Source organism: Leuresthes tenuis, unplaced genomic scaffold (genome assembly GCF_036924035.1).
Source record: "Leuresthes tenuis unplaced genomic scaffold, fLeuTen1.0.hap1 SCAF_9, whole genome shotgun sequence".
NCBI classification, from domain to species: domain Eukaryota; kingdom Metazoa; phylum Chordata; class Actinopteri; order Atheriniformes; family Atherinopsidae; genus Leuresthes; species Leuresthes tenuis.
In genome coordinates, this window is record NW_027325363.1 from 24,937,066 (window position 1) to 24,956,938 (window position 19,873).

Sequence of the window (19,873 nt, forward strand, 5' to 3'; positions counted from 1 at the left end):
CAATTATGTGAACAACACAGAGGTTAGCTACTGCATAAGTGCCAATGATATCACTGGAAGGATGGTTCACACCAACTCCCAGCCAGATTCTCTTTTGAACAATAAACTGTTCCGGCACACTTCCTGTCTGAAATGGAGCTTATTGTGTCTGACCTCCCAAATAAGACTTCCTGACAATGTCCACCTGAGCGCAGTGGCACAGATGGCCTGACTTTGTAAATGTGTGTGCGTGCGTGTTTGTATGCCTGTGATGTTGATCAAAGCTGATATACTAGAGTCTGGAGGGACATGACCATCTGTTTTATTATTAGATAATATAATTTCTATCAAAGTGGCAATGAGACAGATGGAGGGACACAGACAAGTGAGTGCAGAGGAGGAGAGGTAAAGGGGTTCATTTTAATCAGCGTTTCAGGTCCCATGAGATGTATTACCAGTATGCGAGATCGTCTAAGAGAATGGCATAATTTCACTGATGGTTTTGACCCACTTAGTCTTGTCACATGTCTCGCTAGTTGGGATCAATCACGTGACTTTTGTGAAGCTGCCCACTGTGAGCAGAAAAGGGCAGAGCTACAGTAACACGAGCATGCACTGGTGGAATCACATGGCTACTCTTGCTACTCAGACAAGCTGGTTTTGTCTTTGAGCGGTGCACTAAGTCACATTGTTATTCTTGGTTCATTGTGCAAGTAGATAAAAATGTAACTATGCTATGGATCGGTAATAAGCTGATTGTTTTAAGTCTCTTTTAGCTAATAAGGAAAATGACAATATGAATTTAGACAAGGACATAAACCAGCCATCATCCTCTCAAATTGTTAGCAGAGCACAAAGAGACACCAAATATTTGAGCATGAGAGTTGTCAGTTTATTTTGAAATACTTTGGACAAAAAAAGAAAGAAAGAAAGACTGTTGCATCTCTATATGAAAAATAAATAAAGGCAGTATTCTGCCCAGTGATTTAAATTGATTTAAACAGTGTGCACTGTGCAGCTCCTCACCTGGGACTGGTCAAAGTGGATAATGACTTTCAAGTCAGCTGGCCGGTCATTGACTCCATCTGCCGATCCTGCTGCTGGCTCCAGCTGTGGGGAGAAGCAGGCCTGCAGCCACTCCGTGCACGTCATCATTTGCACTCGTTGCATCCTCTCTTCACTGCTGCGAAACATCTTACTGCGAAAGTCCTTCACTTCCTGGTCGTTTATGGCATCCAGTTCATGAAGACCTACAAACAATCGGTAAAGAACAACATTGTAAGAGAGAAAGCTGTTTAAACTGAAGTGCCGACCAATGTTTAGATTACACTAATAATGAGCTTTGAGAAAACATCTTCACTTTACAAGAAGCTAGACTTTAGAACACTCTTTGGGCTCTAACTAAAAAAAAAAGTTTAAATGTCAAGCAGAAAGAGCTGTGGAGAAGAAAGATGTTAAATTCAAGTTCAACGGAACATATTTTGCTGCACAGACTTTTTGATTCGTGGGAAATGCACAAACACGTGTAGGACAAATGATGCCATATGCTCGCAATAGTAAATGTGTAAAAAGGAGGACAAACACTTCTCGCCTCTATTAAAATGAAAGCAGAGCCTCCAAATACTCACACGAATACCAAATTAACTATCGGCTGATCGTACTAATCTACTTCCCGTGTAACTTTTTCTTTCTTATAAAAAGATTGCTGCACAATGCTCCCTTGGTCTTTGTTGAAAACACATTGACATTTAGAGCCTTTTGACATTCATATGACCCTCGGCACTAAAAAAAAAAAAAAAGGTCTCTGGACATTATAAGACATCACAAGTTTGTGCGACTGCATATCTGGAGGGGACAAACACAGTGGGCTGTGTGTAATAGTGTTGTTTTTGTTATTGTGCATTGAGGTGGGTGAGGGGTGTATATATGAATGACTATCCACGCATGCCTGTTGAGGTTCCACTTTACCAGCAAAGGCCTTTGGTCTAACAGGAGCTTTTAAAGTGGAGTCGTAAGGAGAGCATCATTATTGTCCAAGTCTCCTTCACTTAGACTCGGAACCCCTTCCTTTCCCTATCTGTGGGCTAATTTGACTTTCACCCTCGGAGCTTTTATACAGCAGTGATTAATCACCTCCTGCTCCTCTAAAATGCCTAATCTTCAGCAGAAATTATACAAATTGGCTTGTGGTGAAAGATATGGCAGAAACTCATCCTGTCAACCATCATTATAACGATCACGGCTCTCCATCAGCCACCTGGGCCACTGATAGGAACCAGCTGCAAGAGCCTTAGGTCTGATAGCTGGGGTGAATGTGCTGAGGAGGAGAGTTGCTTAACATACTGTAAAAGGCTTGCAGAGTGTTGGGAAGGATCCACTGTCCTACTAACCATCTCATAAGTGCTTTCCGTTATTAGGAATGTCAAAAAGGGGCAATAAGTGAATCACTCAAGAATTGAGAGATAATGAATTATACTTGAAATTGAGGCGAGTCTTAAATGTGATGCAGTCTCACCTTTGCCAATGAGTACACCAATTTTGGAGTCCAGCAAGCGCTCTGCCCTTCCGCAGTTGCGCGTTACCAGCTTAAGAACTGGCAGAAAGGGGCGAACGTCACACAAGCGGCGGGTTTCATCCTCGAGTTCTTCGTGCACAGCTGCCTGGTTGACGCACTCGAACATGTGGCTCTCCATTTCGCCAAGGGAGGGAAACAGCGGGAAGGTCTGCGCCTGCTTCCATAAGAGCTGGAAAGAACCAGAAGAAATGAGAAACCACAGAGATGGTTTTACTTCCTTCATTAAAGTCTACTTACAATATGTGCAAATGGACTAAACCGCATCTTTGTTTTTGAGTTGATGATCTTGTACATATAGGAATAATTAGTTTTAAAAAGCACGACCGTCACAATATTTCTGAAGGAATTAATAAACAGAGCAAATCCTTGGAATCCTTCTCGATCCCTTTAAATGATAAGAACAGCACATATGTTTTATGATCCGGAACAAAAAGCCACAGAGAGGTTACACAGCTTCTAGGTGAGAAAACCAGTCCAGTAATACTATATTTAACAGCCGATGCTGGCATGATTCATGTCCCTCTACCCCACAACATGATCACAGGGTTAGGTGTCAAACAGTGTGCGTCTTTGTCATAAGTTTAATCCTGAAACACGACACATGAGTCGTTATGATGTACACAAACAACAGTTTCTTCTCCAGGAAGAGCTGCAATTTTTCATTTCTTTATAAAAGTATATGCGAAAGACGTAGAGAATTCATTAATCTAATCTTATAAACCTGAGATGAATGACTGAAAACATTTTCATGCCATCATTTGTTTAAAAGTTTCCTTAGTCTTCAACATGTCAATCATCCAGCACAAGGAGAGGAAACGTTCAGTTTGAATGAATGAATGCAGGGTTATGACTGACTGAAACACAGGCTCGCATATACCTTCTCATCTTTGCGGGCATACAGACTTTGATCACTTTATCTGTGATCCAGGGAGTATTTCATCCCTCTGCTAAACCAAAACCCTGCACCGCCTTCTTCTAAACAAGCTTTTTAAATCTAGAAGAAAAGTATCCACTCGGTCTCTTTGGTTTTTGCCTCCTTAGCATCAAATTTAGAGAAAGACCCGTCACCCGTCGTTATCAATAGACATCTTTTGTGCACACACAACCTTGTAGACCAATCGACAAGAGAAAACTGCAGGGAAACATTGTTGCTGAGAGCGAACATCAGTGAATATGAGACTACTGTAAACTAAATCTGTATATCTGGTAATGCTAGAGGGGTGATTAAGCCAAAAGTGTTTTTCAGAAAATGACAGGCAGATATGATGCACACAAAGAGGAGCGCATGCAAGTTTGTTATGATCGTAGACAATCACATTTAAGTGCCAAAGGCTGACATCACTCATTTTAAATGTCTGTTCAGCACGCCATTACACACTGACAGCAAAACTATGGCTCAACAAACTAGAATTCAGAATTGATCTAGTTTGGAAAAAATTCCAAACAAAACCCATTTAACCATTGGGAAGAGCATCTTTTTTCCTCCCTCCACTCATGCCTGGGTTAGAGCTGTGTTATTCAAGATGGTCTCCATCTGCTTTGATCTCAGCCAAAAACACACAGGCTCCAGGTATGACGACACGCGTTGATCAGACGCTGAATGTTTGAAAGTTAGCTTGAGCTGTCTCGAGTGAAGAGGGGCACAATAAAAATTGATTTCATAACAAGGGACAAAGCAGCAAAGCATAAATAGCAATGAAGCACAGATGAAAAGCTCAAACAGCTGCACTGGACAACCTTTCTAATCTTAACACTTACTTTCAATCCAACACAAAGACGTCCACTTTGAATCTCAGATTTTAGACAAGTTCACAGACTATTTCTCCATTAAAAGAGGAAAACGAGTTGGTTTACAAAAGTTTCACAGAAACTACTCAGTACAGTCGGGGTGACAAACACAAGGAAAACACTATTTTGAGAGAAGGGGATCTTTAAAAAGCAAGTATGACGTCATGAGCGAGTGGAATGCTGACAGGTAGTACAAACAAAGAAAAAAACAAAAAAATGTCCCGTCAAACCAACCGCAGCAGTCACCTCTGAAAACACACATTGGATCATGTCTGACTTACTGAGCAGCTGTCGGATTTTGACTGTGTGTGTTTTCTTTATCGAGACAGAAAGCCTTCAGGCATGTAAGGATAACAAACCAAGCAGAACAATTAACTTCATTCAACTTTTCTAAGAAACTTTAAAGCAGATGTTTGTAGGAATCATCAATTATTTGGTGAGTCACAGCAGCACAGCTTTGATATTCAGCTTTGACGAAACAAATTCTTAGAAATCCAAACTTTTGGTCTAATCCATGCCGTCACCAGCCCAGTAGACTCACCAGTTTGATGTGTTGAATCGTGGCCTCATATGGAACGTCCATCTGGATGTAGATACCAGTGGGCAGCAAAAAGTCCACAGTGACCTGGTCCGGAGCATGCCCGGCCACGGGCGAGTGGGCCGCCCATATGTCCAGGAGGTCTGTCATGGCAGGAGGCATGGCAAGGGACACCTAAAACCACTTCAACCATAAGGACCTGGAGGGACAAAAGAGAACAAAAAATGTACTTAGAATTTCACGGTTTTGATGAGTATGTTGGAAACAGTAAACATTTAATGAAAGACATCTCTTTGCGTATATATTTGTTCTCGATATGTCATCCTGATGACTGAAGTGGTTGGATCTGAACAAGGTACTTTAAATGCTTAATTACTGGGCTGAAAAATATAGCTTAGCGAAGCACTTCAAAGCAGTCATGCCTGAACTCATTTGTGGCCTTCATCCCAGCTATGAACCAAGAACATAACAAGTCAAGAAGGTCAAAATGTATCACAGAACAGAAAAAGACCGCTTCAGTGGCTGTTAAATCAAGCCAGCATTATGAAATTGAACAATGACTCATTAACCAGCTTCTCAGTCACGTGTCATCACCGGGCTGATGTTTTCACCCTCTTACATTCATTAACAAGAAGTTGACAGGCACCAACATTTCAGTGTCACTCTGTTCACTGTGAGAGCAGCCCTGTCCATTGGAGGCTGCTGGATTTCATTTGGACGAGGGCCAGTGCTCAAAGGAATGCCCACTAAGCAAACAGAACAAAAAGTCCAGCCTGCCTTCCCCTCATCTGACAATATGGTCACCCTGGAACAGAACACACATACGATGAAACCACTCCCACTTATTAGACAGGCACTACGCGTATAAAGGATAGCATCAAATACATATTGACATGACAAACACACACTGGTGTCAAGAAAATGATCGATAGCAAAGCAGGAGGGTGTCCTGCCATGGTTCCTCAACAAATCTTCAAAAACACATGCCAGTTTGTGTCAGTCAAGACAAAATCCATAAGCCTCAGAACTAAACAGTGAAAACATGCAACTAAGGGACACGAATGCCCACCCGTGCACGTCAACATGCACCAAGAGCATGTTAACTGCCCAGAATGTAGCTAAAATGCAGTCAGGGGCTTTCGGACTGCAGGTGTGAAACAACCCACAGCCTTGTTTCCATTTGGGTCCGTGGCTCAACCACTGCTGTGCTGTCACACCACTTCCACCTGCATTTTTCCCATGACCTAGTGCTCAAATGGCCTTGCACATTAACTCTTCCACTAGGCCCCAGGTCCATCTCCATTAAGGCTCAATCTGCGCATTAAAAATGACAGCCCTCATTGCTTCTAATGGTCTTTTCCCTTTCCAAGTTAAGTGCTGAAGCAACCGGCATATGAGCTGCGGAATGGTGCAATATCTGTGGTGCATTTGGAACCACAATCTCAGCCACTTAACATTATCAATGAGGCAAATGGAAACAACCCAGTGAGAGTGTCCGTATGTTGTTCAACCACGACAGCAGACTGCTGTCAGAGCAACTCCAAAATGACTTTTTATGTTTTATGCGTGTGATAAGGAGCGACAGAGATCTGATCTGATAAATATGAAAATAACAACTGCATCTGAATACGCAAGGCAAAACACACACACACACCTCAGACAGACACTATAAGGTTGCAATGAGAAAATACACAACCACACAAGGGACCATTCAAACCAAGAGCCATGGGCCAACTTGTTATGTCATAAAGGTGCACAGTTACCAACATGAAAGGTAACTTGACACCATGTCTGTCTGCAACACTGACAGCACTGTGTTATCAGGGAGCGATGAGCAAGTACAAGTGCAAGCATGTCTGTCCATACTGACTGCTCTCAATAATAATAGGTTTCAAGAGTGACGTTTTCACAGTAGACAGCTTGAATAGTGTATCATGCTCCTGTGATGTCAACACACTCAGCTCCTCTCTCCCTCTGCCTCCATCTTGCTAATATGTGTGCTTACCAAAGCACACACACTGTGCCGCACAGGTGAACAGGGTTTCAGGATGTGGTGGCAGACAGCCAGATGTCTGCAGCCAGGTCAGGTTTCAGCGGGCGGAACAGAGGAGAACAAGTGGCTTTTTGCAAGATCAGGAAGAAAAGAGTGTTTTATGTGGCAACAGACAGGCGAGCCTGAAAAAAATAAGTCCAGTTAGCAAACACTGGCTGAGGTAAACAATGTATCACTATGCAAGCTCCCCAGGCATATTCTGAAGACTGCCTGTGTTTGAAGGTGCTGACATATGATCCCACCTACATCTGTTTTCAGTGCAAAGCGGGGATTTTGATATTAGGTCCCACGCACAAACTGAACTCTGATTCAAAGCACAACTGATATTTCTGGTCTGTAATATATTAATAACATAACTGTCGAGGACCGAAGAAGACCAGCCTCGTCTTTGAACCGCCACGTCCTCTGATCCAATATTCACCGTCGCTCTGGTAAAGGTGTGTGACCAAAAAAATAAATAAAAAATAAAATAATCAGGGAGATCAGAGAGAAGTGAAACAAAGACAGACTGGTTTGGCATTAAAGTAAAAAGAAAAGGACAAAAAAGTCAATGGAAAAAGGTAAACAAAACCCAGTCACATAACCTCCGTCATGCGCACCAGAGGGTGAATCTCTGCTTCCTCTGAACCAGAGACACGTTGGGATGGCTTTCATGCCAGATGCATTTAACAGTAACACTGGTGTTACTCAGCACTCTCTTTCTCTGTCTGACAGTAAGAGGCCTGTGAGGCTCCCCACAATGGAGTGAGTGTCTCCACGCGTCTCCGGGTGTGAGTTATTGAAAAAAGAAAGGGCTTAAACAAATGGCGTGTGTGCGTGCGTAAAAGGTTATGCTTGGTGATTAAGGGTCCTGTGACACATTTTCTTCAACCCTGTGCTAAAAATAAAGTTCACAGGGAGGATCCAAGACCTCTTCACCCCTCCCCCCCCTCCCCCCTCCCCCCTCCACGACGACCACCGTCCTCCTGTAAGTCACTATGGAGATATACATGAACTGCCTGAGTCAGCGTTTCCCTTTCTGTGGAAGCAGTGCTTTTTGTGTGCAGATGCAGGTTGGGTTGTATATTTGAGAGTCGATTTTCCCAAAAAATGTGATAAAAAAATCCTTTTAGCTGTAGTATCAGAGATAATATTTGCTTTTTGGACTATCTAAAAGAATTTTAGAGCATGATTTTAAACTCGAACAATATTTCCAATGCATTTTTTTTTCTTCCATACTTCAATTTCTGTAAATAAGAAATGTAAACATAGAAAATAAATAAAATAACGAAAGATGAAACTGATCTGCACCCACGTTTATCAGGTCTTAAAATGACATTTACATCCACAGCTGTTGCCCGCGATTTTAAATCTTAGCACCCTCGCCTCTAATTGTGTTTCACTTTCTCCCACCAAACACAACAGCACCGAGAGGGAAGTCACTGCTTCTAAAGCCGTAATATGACAATGACGAACTGCACGAGGTTTCATAGACACAATTCACACACACACACAAAAAAAAGATGAGTACTGTATTTCATTGAAAGGAATGCCTTTGATGCTAACTAAAAAGCTTGGAGATGAATGTGTCGGGTAATGGACAAAGAGAAACGGGACCCATGAGAATCCAACTACTCAACAGTCACTGGCTTTTCATTTTCTTCTGATTCACATTTCAAAGATGTGAATCAGAAAAGATGAATGGAAATGTTAAAAGTAACATGCCTTGACTTGCATGACAGAGGATGGAAATAACTTTGCATGTTGTGCCAACCCCTGCAAAGATTAAAATGCGACCGTCGTTTTGCGATCAGAGCTGAAAAACCAACTTACATGACTGACGGGCTTTGTAATGGTATCCAAGATACTCCCAGAGATAAGCGGATTTCCTAAAAAATAGCCCCCTCCTTTTTTCTCTTGTTGCTGTCCACCACAGCTGTTGTTGTCGTCTTTTTCCTACTCAAGGTTTGTTTCTGGTTACTCCTCCACTGAATTACAACCACAGGTGTTGTAACCTATACAGAAGCCTTCTGGTGACACTATGCAGCCTAGTTTATTCACTCCAAACCAGTCAATGGGAAAGTGTCTGATTTACCCGTCTTTTTTGCAGCTCGTCACATCCGATTTGCTTCGCTAGCTAATAAAAACTCTGCTAGTATGAATTTGTCATGCCGGTGTGTTGGAAAGCAGACAGGTGGGGGGTGTGTCAGTGAACTGCGTCTGAAGTGTGCGTGGGTTATGAGCTTTGGAAATCATTTTACTTTGGTAAAGTGATTGTGTCAGGAATTAGTGTCCGTGCAATGAATGTAAAATCTTTGTTTTGCTTTCTGCCACAGGCTTCATTCCCAAAAAATGACATAATTTCATTCCTTGACTGTACTTTGCTGCATCCTTCATCTATTTATTGCTACAGTGCCTCATTTCCTTGACAAGGATCGGTTTCATCTGGTAATATAATACCATCAAGTCATCAGCAGCAGCACTGAGAAATGATGCATCATGGTCAGAAATAAAAATGTGGAAGTACTTGGAAACAAAGAAGAATATAAAAAAAATCCAACTGGTTTTAAATAATATACATCTTGCATCTGGGAAGAAACCTGAAGTGGATGTACACAACCACCCGCATGGGTGGATATTTGTTTATTTGTGTTTGTAAGGCTCGAGCAAATAAACCACATCCGGGCAGCAACCTAACCACCTCCACTGACACAGTGGCATACACCCACAGGAAGCAATGACACTAGACAGGAAGTGAGTGACAAACAGTCACTGGAGAAAAAGTCTGACTGGTCATTCATAAAAAGCTGACGAATCAGAGAGTTGGCTGTTGTTTCTCAGAAACAGAAATTTTTGTAAAAAATTAACAGTGTAAGGTAAATAATATTTGCTGTTATGCGTCTCACGACCTCTCAGACTTATGTTTAGGTTTCTGAGAAACGGTCAAACTGTCGATCCTCCCAAAGTTACAGATCAGCATACGTTAATGCAGTGTTTCTCAATTCCGGTCCTCATGACCCACTGCCCTGCATGCTTTCGATGTTTCCCTCCTCCACCACACCTGATTCAAATGATCAGCTCGTCATTAAGCTCTGCAGTGGCCTGATAAGGAGCCATTCATTAGTCATTTGAACTGCGTTAATGTAAACTGACTAGATTGAATCAGGGGGCACTGGTAGCTGTGACAGCTGATGGAAAAGCAGCAGAGAAGCCGCTCTCATCATGAGTTTAACGTGCGCCTGGTTTCATTAACTGAAAGTTGTTCATTACACATGTATGGTCTATGGGTCCCAACAAAGTCATTGTCTCTATGACATGGTGTAGCCTTCAGCATAGCAGAATATCAGCTTAGACTGTGTAATAAGACTAAACAATACTGTAATTGAAGAGAAAATAAGAGAGCCATTCAAAAGGCAGGAGATCCACTTTCACCACAAAACCTGAGGAGGGATGAGCACATTTTTTAACTGGCAAAAGAAAAACCCGATTAGCCATCCTTTACCTGTGTGATGGATTATTATGACGTCAGGCATTTTGTGCTGAGCAACACAAAAACTCAGAATGCATTACGGTGACGATGGTTTCGATTCACTCGTATCAAAGAGACAATTCATGGACCACTATTAATCCACTGTGACAGTAATCCTCTCTGCGCCACGGCAGCACTGTTCCAGCACAGGCAGGAAAATGAAACGTCACATCTAAGGAAGGCCTCATCTTCTTTAACATCCTCGTCTGAAAATCTTATGTGACAACTGTGGACAACCCCATCAAAGTACCATTATCTGTAGCATCATGAGGAGCCACTCTGCCAGAAAGAGTGTGACCAAGCAAGTCTACATAGTGACTGTACCAAGTCTGAATGACAGCAAGGGGCCTCATAGCTGGGCCTTGGCTTCTGATTCATCAGGAAGACCAGGCCATCGACTAAGTGGAGGAAGGTTGGAGCAGGGGCAGCCCGCACAGCATACAGGGTAGCAAAAAGGCATAAATGTTCATAAATATCATCTGTGTTTCAAGAGGTGCTTTCAGTTTGATAGACTTTCATAAAGAAATGACATCAATCAATGACACTTTTATTTACAGCGAACAAAGGGGTTTGAAATGTAGAGCCGAAAGAAGACAACCTTAGCTTACAAACCATTAATCTTTTGTTCAACAAAGACACAAATGAAGCTACAGAAGTTAAAGACACTCCTCCACAATTATACACTTCACTCATGATTTTGACTCATCCATTAACCTCCAGCTGGCAGTTATGTTATTCCAGGGTTTCCATCTGCAGTGTGGTGTTTTCCTGATCCGGGCCAGCTGAGTGCGGACTTATGGACAGTATTTTTCAGTTCGGTGTGTGACTGCCTTCGTTGGCATGGTCACGCAAAACTTCACGACCTATCTTAATATAGAAATGTGGAAGAAAGGCGTGGAGTGGAGGGGTTGACACCACCCCCTGAAACACGCTACTATGAATAGATGTGTAAAAACATGTTATAAAAAGGGTGCCCTGTAACTTCTGTTCGAGGTATTTTGAAAAAAAAAAAGCATACCACAACCTATTTTCCTGAGGTCTTGATCAAATCGATCAGCTTAAACTTCATTGAAAGCTCCTCTTTCAATGAAGAAATACTCTCAGCTTCTGACAGAAGCAGACAAATAACTCTTAATCCCTTAAGGAACTGCCTTAAAGCAAGGTTAGACGGATCCTCCTCTTCATGATCTTACAATTCTCCAGCTTCATTCCAAAGAAAAGAGTACACAAAATGCTATGTAGATAGCTGTAATAACGAAAAAAGGAACTGCCAGCTCATCGATTTAGCTTCTGTCACAGTTAGTGTGGAGGGAGACGAAAGCAGATGTGCATCTGTGATGTTCCATAAAGGCCGATTCACTTCACACACACAAGACAAGCGAGAAGAAGCACACAGGCAACACACAGATGTAAATACGAGCAGCGTCAACGCAGATCTCTCCGTGACTTAACTGTCGAGACTTGTCACACCTCCTTCGGGAACGAGAGCAAAAAGAGCGGATAGGAGGGGATGATTCATGAGGACAGGAGGAGGCTGTCGTGGTAAACGGTTGGAGAAAAAGATGGAAATTATGCAAGATCTTCAAGACATGCAAGGAAATATTAAACAGAGTGAGCTGGGAGCGATGAGGAGGATCAAAACAAGACTGCAATCTGCGATGGATGTGAAAGATTAGAAGAAGATGGGAATTCTAAATGTGATACAAAGTGTGACTGTAGTGGGTGGATCCAACTGAGCTGAGTGCTCACAATAACCCTCTGTTTTTGGCAACTGTGCAAGCATGTTTGTATGTGTGTGCCACCAAGGACAGTCCCATGCCCTGCACAAACACTGCCCTTGTGTTGCCCTTGCCCTGCCAGCTTGGCCTCACAGACCAACAGACACACACACAAAAACACACAGAGGCTGGGAGGGAGGAGTGCAGTCACATGGTGTTGTTCATGTTTTGTTTTTTTCATCTGTAGCTTTAGGCAACTTACTCACACCTTCTGTGACCTTCACAAACTCACACCAGCATCAGGTTCAATATCTAAGCAAACTGGATATAAATGAGCTGCTATGTTAGTAAGTAAAATAAATGGATTCTCAATACTACAGCAAATATAGGCTCACTACAGGAACACTGAAGCCTTACAGGCATAAAGATCGTATGTGCAAAGTCTGCCACGCCAGTCTGATTCTGTGAAACAGGAAATGAGGAAATCAAATGTAGGCATATCCATGCAGAGATATAAAATAACCTATTTTCCTTGTCTCTTGACAAATGAGTGGAAAAGACAAGACTCGATAAAATAAATCCTACATTCCCATGAATACACTTGATGCCACAAAAACTAGAACGAAAGATCTATTTTGAATAGCATGGAATGTAAAATTTCCTTGTTCCTCTTTCTAAAAAAGAATTATTTGAATAACTGGAGTCCTGAGGTCCAAGCTCCGCCTTCCTTTGCCTCAGAATCCAAAGATCACGGAATGATACGCATGCTGACTGGAAGAGGTTGCAATAGTTCCTCCTGTTTTGATGTGACCGTGTACAAACAGCTGCTCTGTGAGGGTGACATAAGGATTAGTCTTAGTTCAAATGGACAAAATAGCTTTTTTATTTCACAAAAAAACAACAGAGTGCTTTCCTTGGAAGCTATAACTAAGGAGAAACAATGAGCAGCCTTCACAGGAAAGTGACCATCTTGTGAACACCCATTTTCCCCTCTTAGAGTTGATAAATTTTTCACTAAAGACAAAGTTACCACAAGTCGTCACATGGCAAGTTAGCGTAAGAAGCATGGGGCTGAGCACATGCTAATTATCACTTCATTACATATGAACAATACTAAATCTACAGTATTAATCCCCTTCTATCGTCAACAAGCAGCTACATACACGCTGTGGGCTAAACAGAGAGAGCATCCAGGTTCTGACCAAACAGATCTCAATCTTCTTCTTTTATAACTTTGACCGACAACGTGCACATTCAATTTAGCAACTTTTTGCTTTACTTACAAATTTACATTTGTGATGGTCGTGAAAATACTGATTTACGGGCGTCAAAGCTTTTAGTGACACTAAATAACTCTTACAGAAACAGATTACAGTACAAATAAAACCCATTAAATCAAACCGGAACCAGCATCATTTCTTCCACCGGCCAAGAGAAAAGCATATCCGAGGAAACGGAAAGAGAAAAATTGATTGACTAAATTGATGTTTAATAATTTAAAGACGAAAGGGTTAACATGTTTAAAACCACATCTACTTACAGTAGCTAAATCAACTGTTCTGGCTTCTGTCACTTCTGCAAAGCCCAGATGTTGGCTCATACAGCTGGTTTCATGTGATCAAACCCAAATCAAATCAAACTTTCAATTATGTAATTTTCAATTGTTAACTCTTATTCTTCTTTGTCTGATTGGTGGACGATCAAGCTTTAAATGTGCAACAGTAAGATTCATCAATATCTTACATAAAACCATAACGATCAACAAACTGTGAAGAAATAACAGTTATGTCGCAGATGTCTATGTACTGACCTGCAGAGATAGTGCAATTAGAGTCAGGTTTCTGGCTGACAAACATTACATTACCCGAAATCCAAGGGGTTAAAGCCATGGTTGGCAGATACAAGACTGGAATGAACTTCTATGAAAAAAATCCAAGTTGTTATCCTTTGCAAATTCTTGTCGACTAGATAATGACATAGATCGATGGTAGAGCGCCGATTCAAAGGTAAGAGTTTTCATATAGACTTGTGCAAATTGTTAGCTGATCCAAATAGATGTCATAAAACGCCAAAATGTGCTGCTGAAAAAAAACAAAGCAGATATATAACAGTCATATCAGAATCTAAAATAGTTTAAAAAAAATAGCCATAAACAACTGCTGAGAAGCCGGTGACAACAGGGGCTGCTCATGAGCCTGATGGGGCAGACTGCTGCAGGACTCTCATATGGTTCTGCTTAGTAAACAGGCATCAATTTCTGCTGTTTGCAAAGGGATGCGATCATTTTACATCCATCTTTCAGATGCTTAACTTAACTGCATTGTCACCATAACAGGTTCACCGTCAGCAGATGACATGGTCTGGCAGATCCACCCGTACTCACGTTGGCTAGCAACAGCCCACACGCACTCATATTGTACTTCAAGATGCCTCCACAGCGTGTCTTCAACTCAACACATGAGGACCAAGTTCATCCCATAACGTTTTTTTGCTTTATACAGTCTATTTTTCAAATCTTGTCAGTCGAGTTGAATGAGTGCAGCACTTGGCAAGCAACCAAGAAGATTAGCTTTTAGCCTCAGCACGGTCCACAACGTGTTCCCCTCTTTCAGCCGCCGACATCAGGTGAAGGGAGGGGAGACAAGAACGCTGTTCAATGAGTCCAGGTTGCACAGCCTGTCAACATGTATATTTGATCTTTTCTATGTTGTGACACTGATTTATGTACACTTTACCATCATGATCTGTTGAATGTTTTTGTAAATGAAAGATTTCTTAATGCAAAGATGTTCAATAGAAATATGGAGGTAAAAACAACAACAACAACAACAGAGGTAAGCCAACACAGGTGATGAGATCAGATAGCTCATTATCAGCCATGAAGCATCTGGATGGTCGTATTTTGCAAAACGACAGTAATCTAAATATTGTTCACTGTGCTCAGTGTCTCACACGTGGAGAGAAAATGAAGCATCGTTCCGACACCGTCACTCTGAGCATCACTGCAGTTGATCAAAGCTGTTAGTAGCTCAGGTTCAGAGATAAAACTCTACGACTAAAATGAGCCCAACAATCAAAGTAACCGGAACACAGCTGTCAGTTTGCTGGAGGTTGACACGTTGTTGCTTTTCACCAAACGGTGCCGAGCCCAGCTCGTCACATGACATCGTGAATAATGCAGTTGGTGACTGATGCCTGCCTCAATGGCATGTGGTATTGCTGGCTGAATGCACTCTGATGATAAGTTACCTGACTCATTTAAGAAGGTAATGAGTGATTTCTCCCTGAACGGAATCCACATGCAACTGCATTAAATGCCACCATTTTTAACCGTGTTATGGTAATATTGTGTTAAGGCATTTCTAAAACTACAACAACTATGTTTCCAGCAGACATTTCCATATGAGGGTTACTTTTCCTTTACATGGGATTCTTGTCTCAAGGTCTCTCGTCTACATAGAAGGTCGATTGCATCAGCTCACCTTATGAAAAGGTGAGATGCAAGATTGTAAATTTTGGCATTGTTTCAACAACAATGACAATGTGTTGAAGAGTGCAGCAGTGTTACCACTTCGAACTACAATAGACTGGTCAGAGAGATGAGCAAAACATTCATCAAAAGAACAACACGGTGTGGGATTATTTCAGGTTACTGCCAGAAACAACTGACTGCAAAACGATTCTTCAAAAATGGAAGTTTTGAAAACGGATTCATCGACAAACTCCAGCCGGTAACACAGAACCTCCACAGGACCGTAGCTTCTGATCAAATCATGGAACAGTGGAATGACTGAACCGAAACTGACAAAAATAACACTGAGCAGCTGTGAATGCAGTGGAGATGGCTCCCACACACACTGCTGATTTTTTAGCACTGGTATCCCAGCATCTTGCCAAGCTACCATTTATCTCCTCCCTAAACAAAGGACCCCACATTGGCACTGAAAGACACACACACAAGCCTGGAAATGGGAGACGTTTCTTGGCTTCAGGCATCACTTCGCTGTGGAGGTGACCGAGTTGCTGGGAACATTTAGTTGCGGTAAATGACACGCCGATGTCCGCCTCCTCCATTTTTACGTCCGCCCATCTGTCTGGGCTGTTTGACACAACTCACACTGCTCTGCCGCTTTCTATTCAACTATGAATTCAGAACACAAACTAACATTACCCAAAAGAACCAGAATAGAGGAAAAAAAAAGAATGAACACAGCACTCATGTACAGGAAAATGCCTTCTTTACCCTCCAGCTATAATTAGTTAACTTCACCATCCATTGTCCGGCTGAAAACATAGACTAAGCTAAATATATTCAATAACACCTCTGCTAGTGAGGTCAGTGACATGAAGATAATGCAAAGCAAACATGCTTCTGAGAATTAGCCCATGGGCAGGGCTTCCTTGGATTGTGTTAGCGAAAGGGTTATGACAGACTGCTTGATATTAACTTAGACAGAAACACCAGCCAAGGTCATTTCTGTGGAGAAGGAAAACTTAAAAACAAAAATGCAAATAAAAACAAACAAAACAGAACAAATGAAAACAAAGACCCTCATTTGGCTTCTTAGGAAAAGTTTAATTCCTGTTGCTCTGTGGCAGTAATGTCAGTGCTGGAGGGAAGATCAGCAGAGACAGAACATAGCATGAGTAATTGGATCGAGCTATTTTTCCACATCTGAGTGGGTGTGAATGGGGAGAAAAACAGAGCACAGGTGGGAGGCATCTGTCCTGATTATTGGTGGTTTCTGGCCACCTGCACAGAATGTGGTTATTATGCTGATAGATGCCAATGATACTCAACACTCTTGCACTGCCACATGTACAAAAGTCTGAAAGTTAACCATGTGTTACTCTGCAAGTGCTCACAGCTAGGATGCAAATGATGAGGAAAAAACATCAGCATGTTCATCTTTTGTTAGTTCAAAGGCCAAGACACGCACTCCTCAGGGCTGCAACGATCATTGTTATTATTGGCAAGTCTAGTAATAAACTTCCTCAAATCTTGTCATCAGTTGACTACAAAGTGCCGTCGTAGGTTTCCCACGGATCAATACGACAACCTGCTTTATCTGGCAAACACTTTGCAACCCAAGAGGGACAAATACAAAGAAACAAAAAACCCCTGCCACTGTGGCCCCCAGGTTTGAGAGTCTTTCACTCAGCGAGCGGCTCAGATTTGCAGTGAATTACCTCAGAAAGAGAAAAGTTTAAACTTATTTGTGCTTTGCAATTAAAATCAAACCATCTCCAGAACTTTCATCGTTCACCTAACTTGTGAAAAAAAATAAAATAAATAAATCGGTCTTAGTCTCATGCTCATTTCCCCAACAAGGACATCTAACTTCTAAATGGCATTTCTTTATTTATTAATTTTTTCCCACCAGTTGGAAATTCTTACTTTCCATTGGTCAGTGAATGCACCAGCAGTGACTCAGCTATCACTGGAATAAACTTGTCACATCTGGTGAAATGTTGACAAATGAGCATGAACATGAACTCAGCCTACAAAAACTAAGAGGAACAGGCTGATAATATGGAGCCAATATGATACACAGGATTTACCAAGTCAGGTCTGACTCTTCTCTAAACCCGCGATATTCTCTGGTGCTGTGTTTTAAAGTCCTTAGTCAGCTCAATAACTGACTGAAGAGAAGTTGTGCCTAAAGGAGGGATCAGTACTCAGTTCTAAAGTTAAAACAGCGTGTTATATACAGGTCAAAATCTGGTTTGTGAGAAAAAATGTTGGCAAATTTCACAAATGGCCAAGTTCTAGTGATGTGAAAATAAGGATTTGTTTCGCTTTGGTGTCTATGCGAGTTGCATAGTAATGAGGAGGATACAGTACATGATAATTGATGCAATGAGTGTTGATGTAATGGTGAAACTCTGATCTTTGACATGAAAATAAGGCGTATTGGCCGACTTCCCAACATTCCCCACCAGTCAGTGCTCAGTTCCTCTGCTCCAACTCTCAAACGATAACACACACACTGCTTACATGGCAGCATCACCAGTAAAATAGGTCAAGATTGTTGCAAGACACAGCATGCTCACACACAGAAAGAAGTTTTACCTGCTGTTTCCTGAAGTTTCTTATTTCCAGGGCCTCTGCTCCTCAGTGGGGCAGTCCAGATAGCTTCTGAGACTCTGCATCTGATGAATGAGAGGACAAACCAAAGCGTTAGGAGAAGGGAAAAGAGTATTCAAATGCATCTCAGCAGAGGCATCCAAAGTTAAAGAACGTCCGAGACTGTGGAGAAACTGGAAGTGTGTTAAGACGGATTAAAACTCCATTACAGAGTGCACAGTGATATGGGTTCAGTATGTGAGAAACTATGCACTGAACTGTATGCACACCTGATTAGCCCAACGGCCCCAGCTGACTCAAAATACAAGATAAGGTAACAGGCCTGTTTTCTCACCATCTGTTCCCACTGCCTCTTTGCCTTAGAAAAAATTAAATAAATCATTCACGCAGTCTTCTGCCTTCACAGTAATATTTATCTGAAAGCCTACAAAGATTACCTAAAAAAAAAAAATCAGTAAAAAAAAAAAAAAACGGGTCAGAAACAATTCATTTTGCTCATGTTTATCTGTTCTAACAGAAAAGAAACACATGAAACATCCTGTGATATTGGCTTCTGATCAGAAGCTCAAAGTGCTTTACCAACAAACAAGCTGTGTGTAGAATTGTCTCTTTCTCATCTGAGAAATCTGTGGAGCCATTGTGAGTAAACAGCATGATTTACTGTTTATTTATAGTTCCTACATGTAAGAGCACAAAGCAATTAACATGCTTTAAGATTGTGCCAATGTATGAACAACTTGCATAGCAAGTAAAAAATAAATAAAAATAATAATAATTTGATCTTCCATGAGGAATGATTTCTATGAAAAATGTTTGAAAGCACTTTTCCAGGAATTCCCTGGGGATGTAATGTTTATGTTCACTCTCATGTGCCTTCCCCTCAATGAGCTCATCTCATTTGTCCACTCTGTGCTGTCATGTGTCTCCTCTCTCCTCCTTCCAGTGAGCCCTTAATCTAAAGGCCTTTTCAAATACACTTTCAAGCCAATGTCAAATTACAAAAGCGGCTCGGAGGGTTCAAGTTGATCTTCCCCCGATGCTCCTCTGAGCTGGTAAGCGAGGTAGCAGCTGAGATGAAAACAGGTTATGTGTGTAAGGACAAGTCAATATGGTAGAACGCACCACTCTAACAAGCGATACTGTCATCTCACAGCTAATTTTGCACCGCCGGATTGATCACACAGTGATGCGAGGCTGTCATGCATGTGTAAACTACCTGAGGGGAAAAGTTTTGGGTTAACGAGAACGATAAGCCCCAACCGACAAGTAACACAAGACGATCTGAAAAGATGCCTCAACTTCTCCAACGCAGGAGAAGTGAGTGAGGAAAGAACACCTGCCGTAGTTTATGAGCAGGGATACAAAGGTTTTTGCGACTCGTGCCACATTATAAAAGCAAATTGAATTTAAAATAAATACACAAGCTGTGATGAGCTCCATCATGCTTGGAAAAAGAAAATCACAATGCAGCTGTAGCTTATAACAAAACAATAGTAACTAGGGCTGAGCGATTGTATTGATACCGCAATATATATCGATATTTTGTTTCCCGATAAAGTAGAAAACATTATTGAAAAGTCAGATGTTACAATTAGTGAAAAGACAGAACATTAACATAACACAAAA

The 19,873-nt window shown here is 41.6% G+C and overlaps 1 protein-coding gene across 2 annotated transcripts in view; it reads right to left on the reverse strand.

Moving 5' to 3' along the window:
- Positions 1 to 19,873, reverse strand: part of pik3cb (phosphatidylinositol-4,5-bisphosphate 3-kinase, catalytic subunit beta) — a 50,102-nt gene that overhangs the window by 19,771 nt on the left and 10,458 nt on the right. Inside the window, exons 2-6 of one of the 2 annotated variants that reach the window (XM_072392985.1) lie at positions 18,582 to 18,605; positions 18,233 to 18,312; positions 4,884 to 5,079; positions 2,495 to 2,723; positions 1,006 to 1,229 (exon numbers count right to left, since the gene is read on the reverse strand). In XM_072392985.1, the coding sequence (XP_072249086.1) occupies positions 1,006 to 1,229; positions 2,495 to 2,723; positions 4,884 to 5,042 (612 nt within the window). In that variant the 5' untranslated portion in view covers positions 5,043 to 5,079; positions 18,233 to 18,312; positions 18,582 to 18,605. The remainder of the gene's footprint in view (positions 1 to 1,005; positions 1,230 to 2,494; positions 2,724 to 4,883; positions 5,080 to 18,232; positions 18,313 to 18,581; positions 18,606 to 19,873) is intronic. The other variant, XM_072392984.1, reaches the window with a different exon arrangement.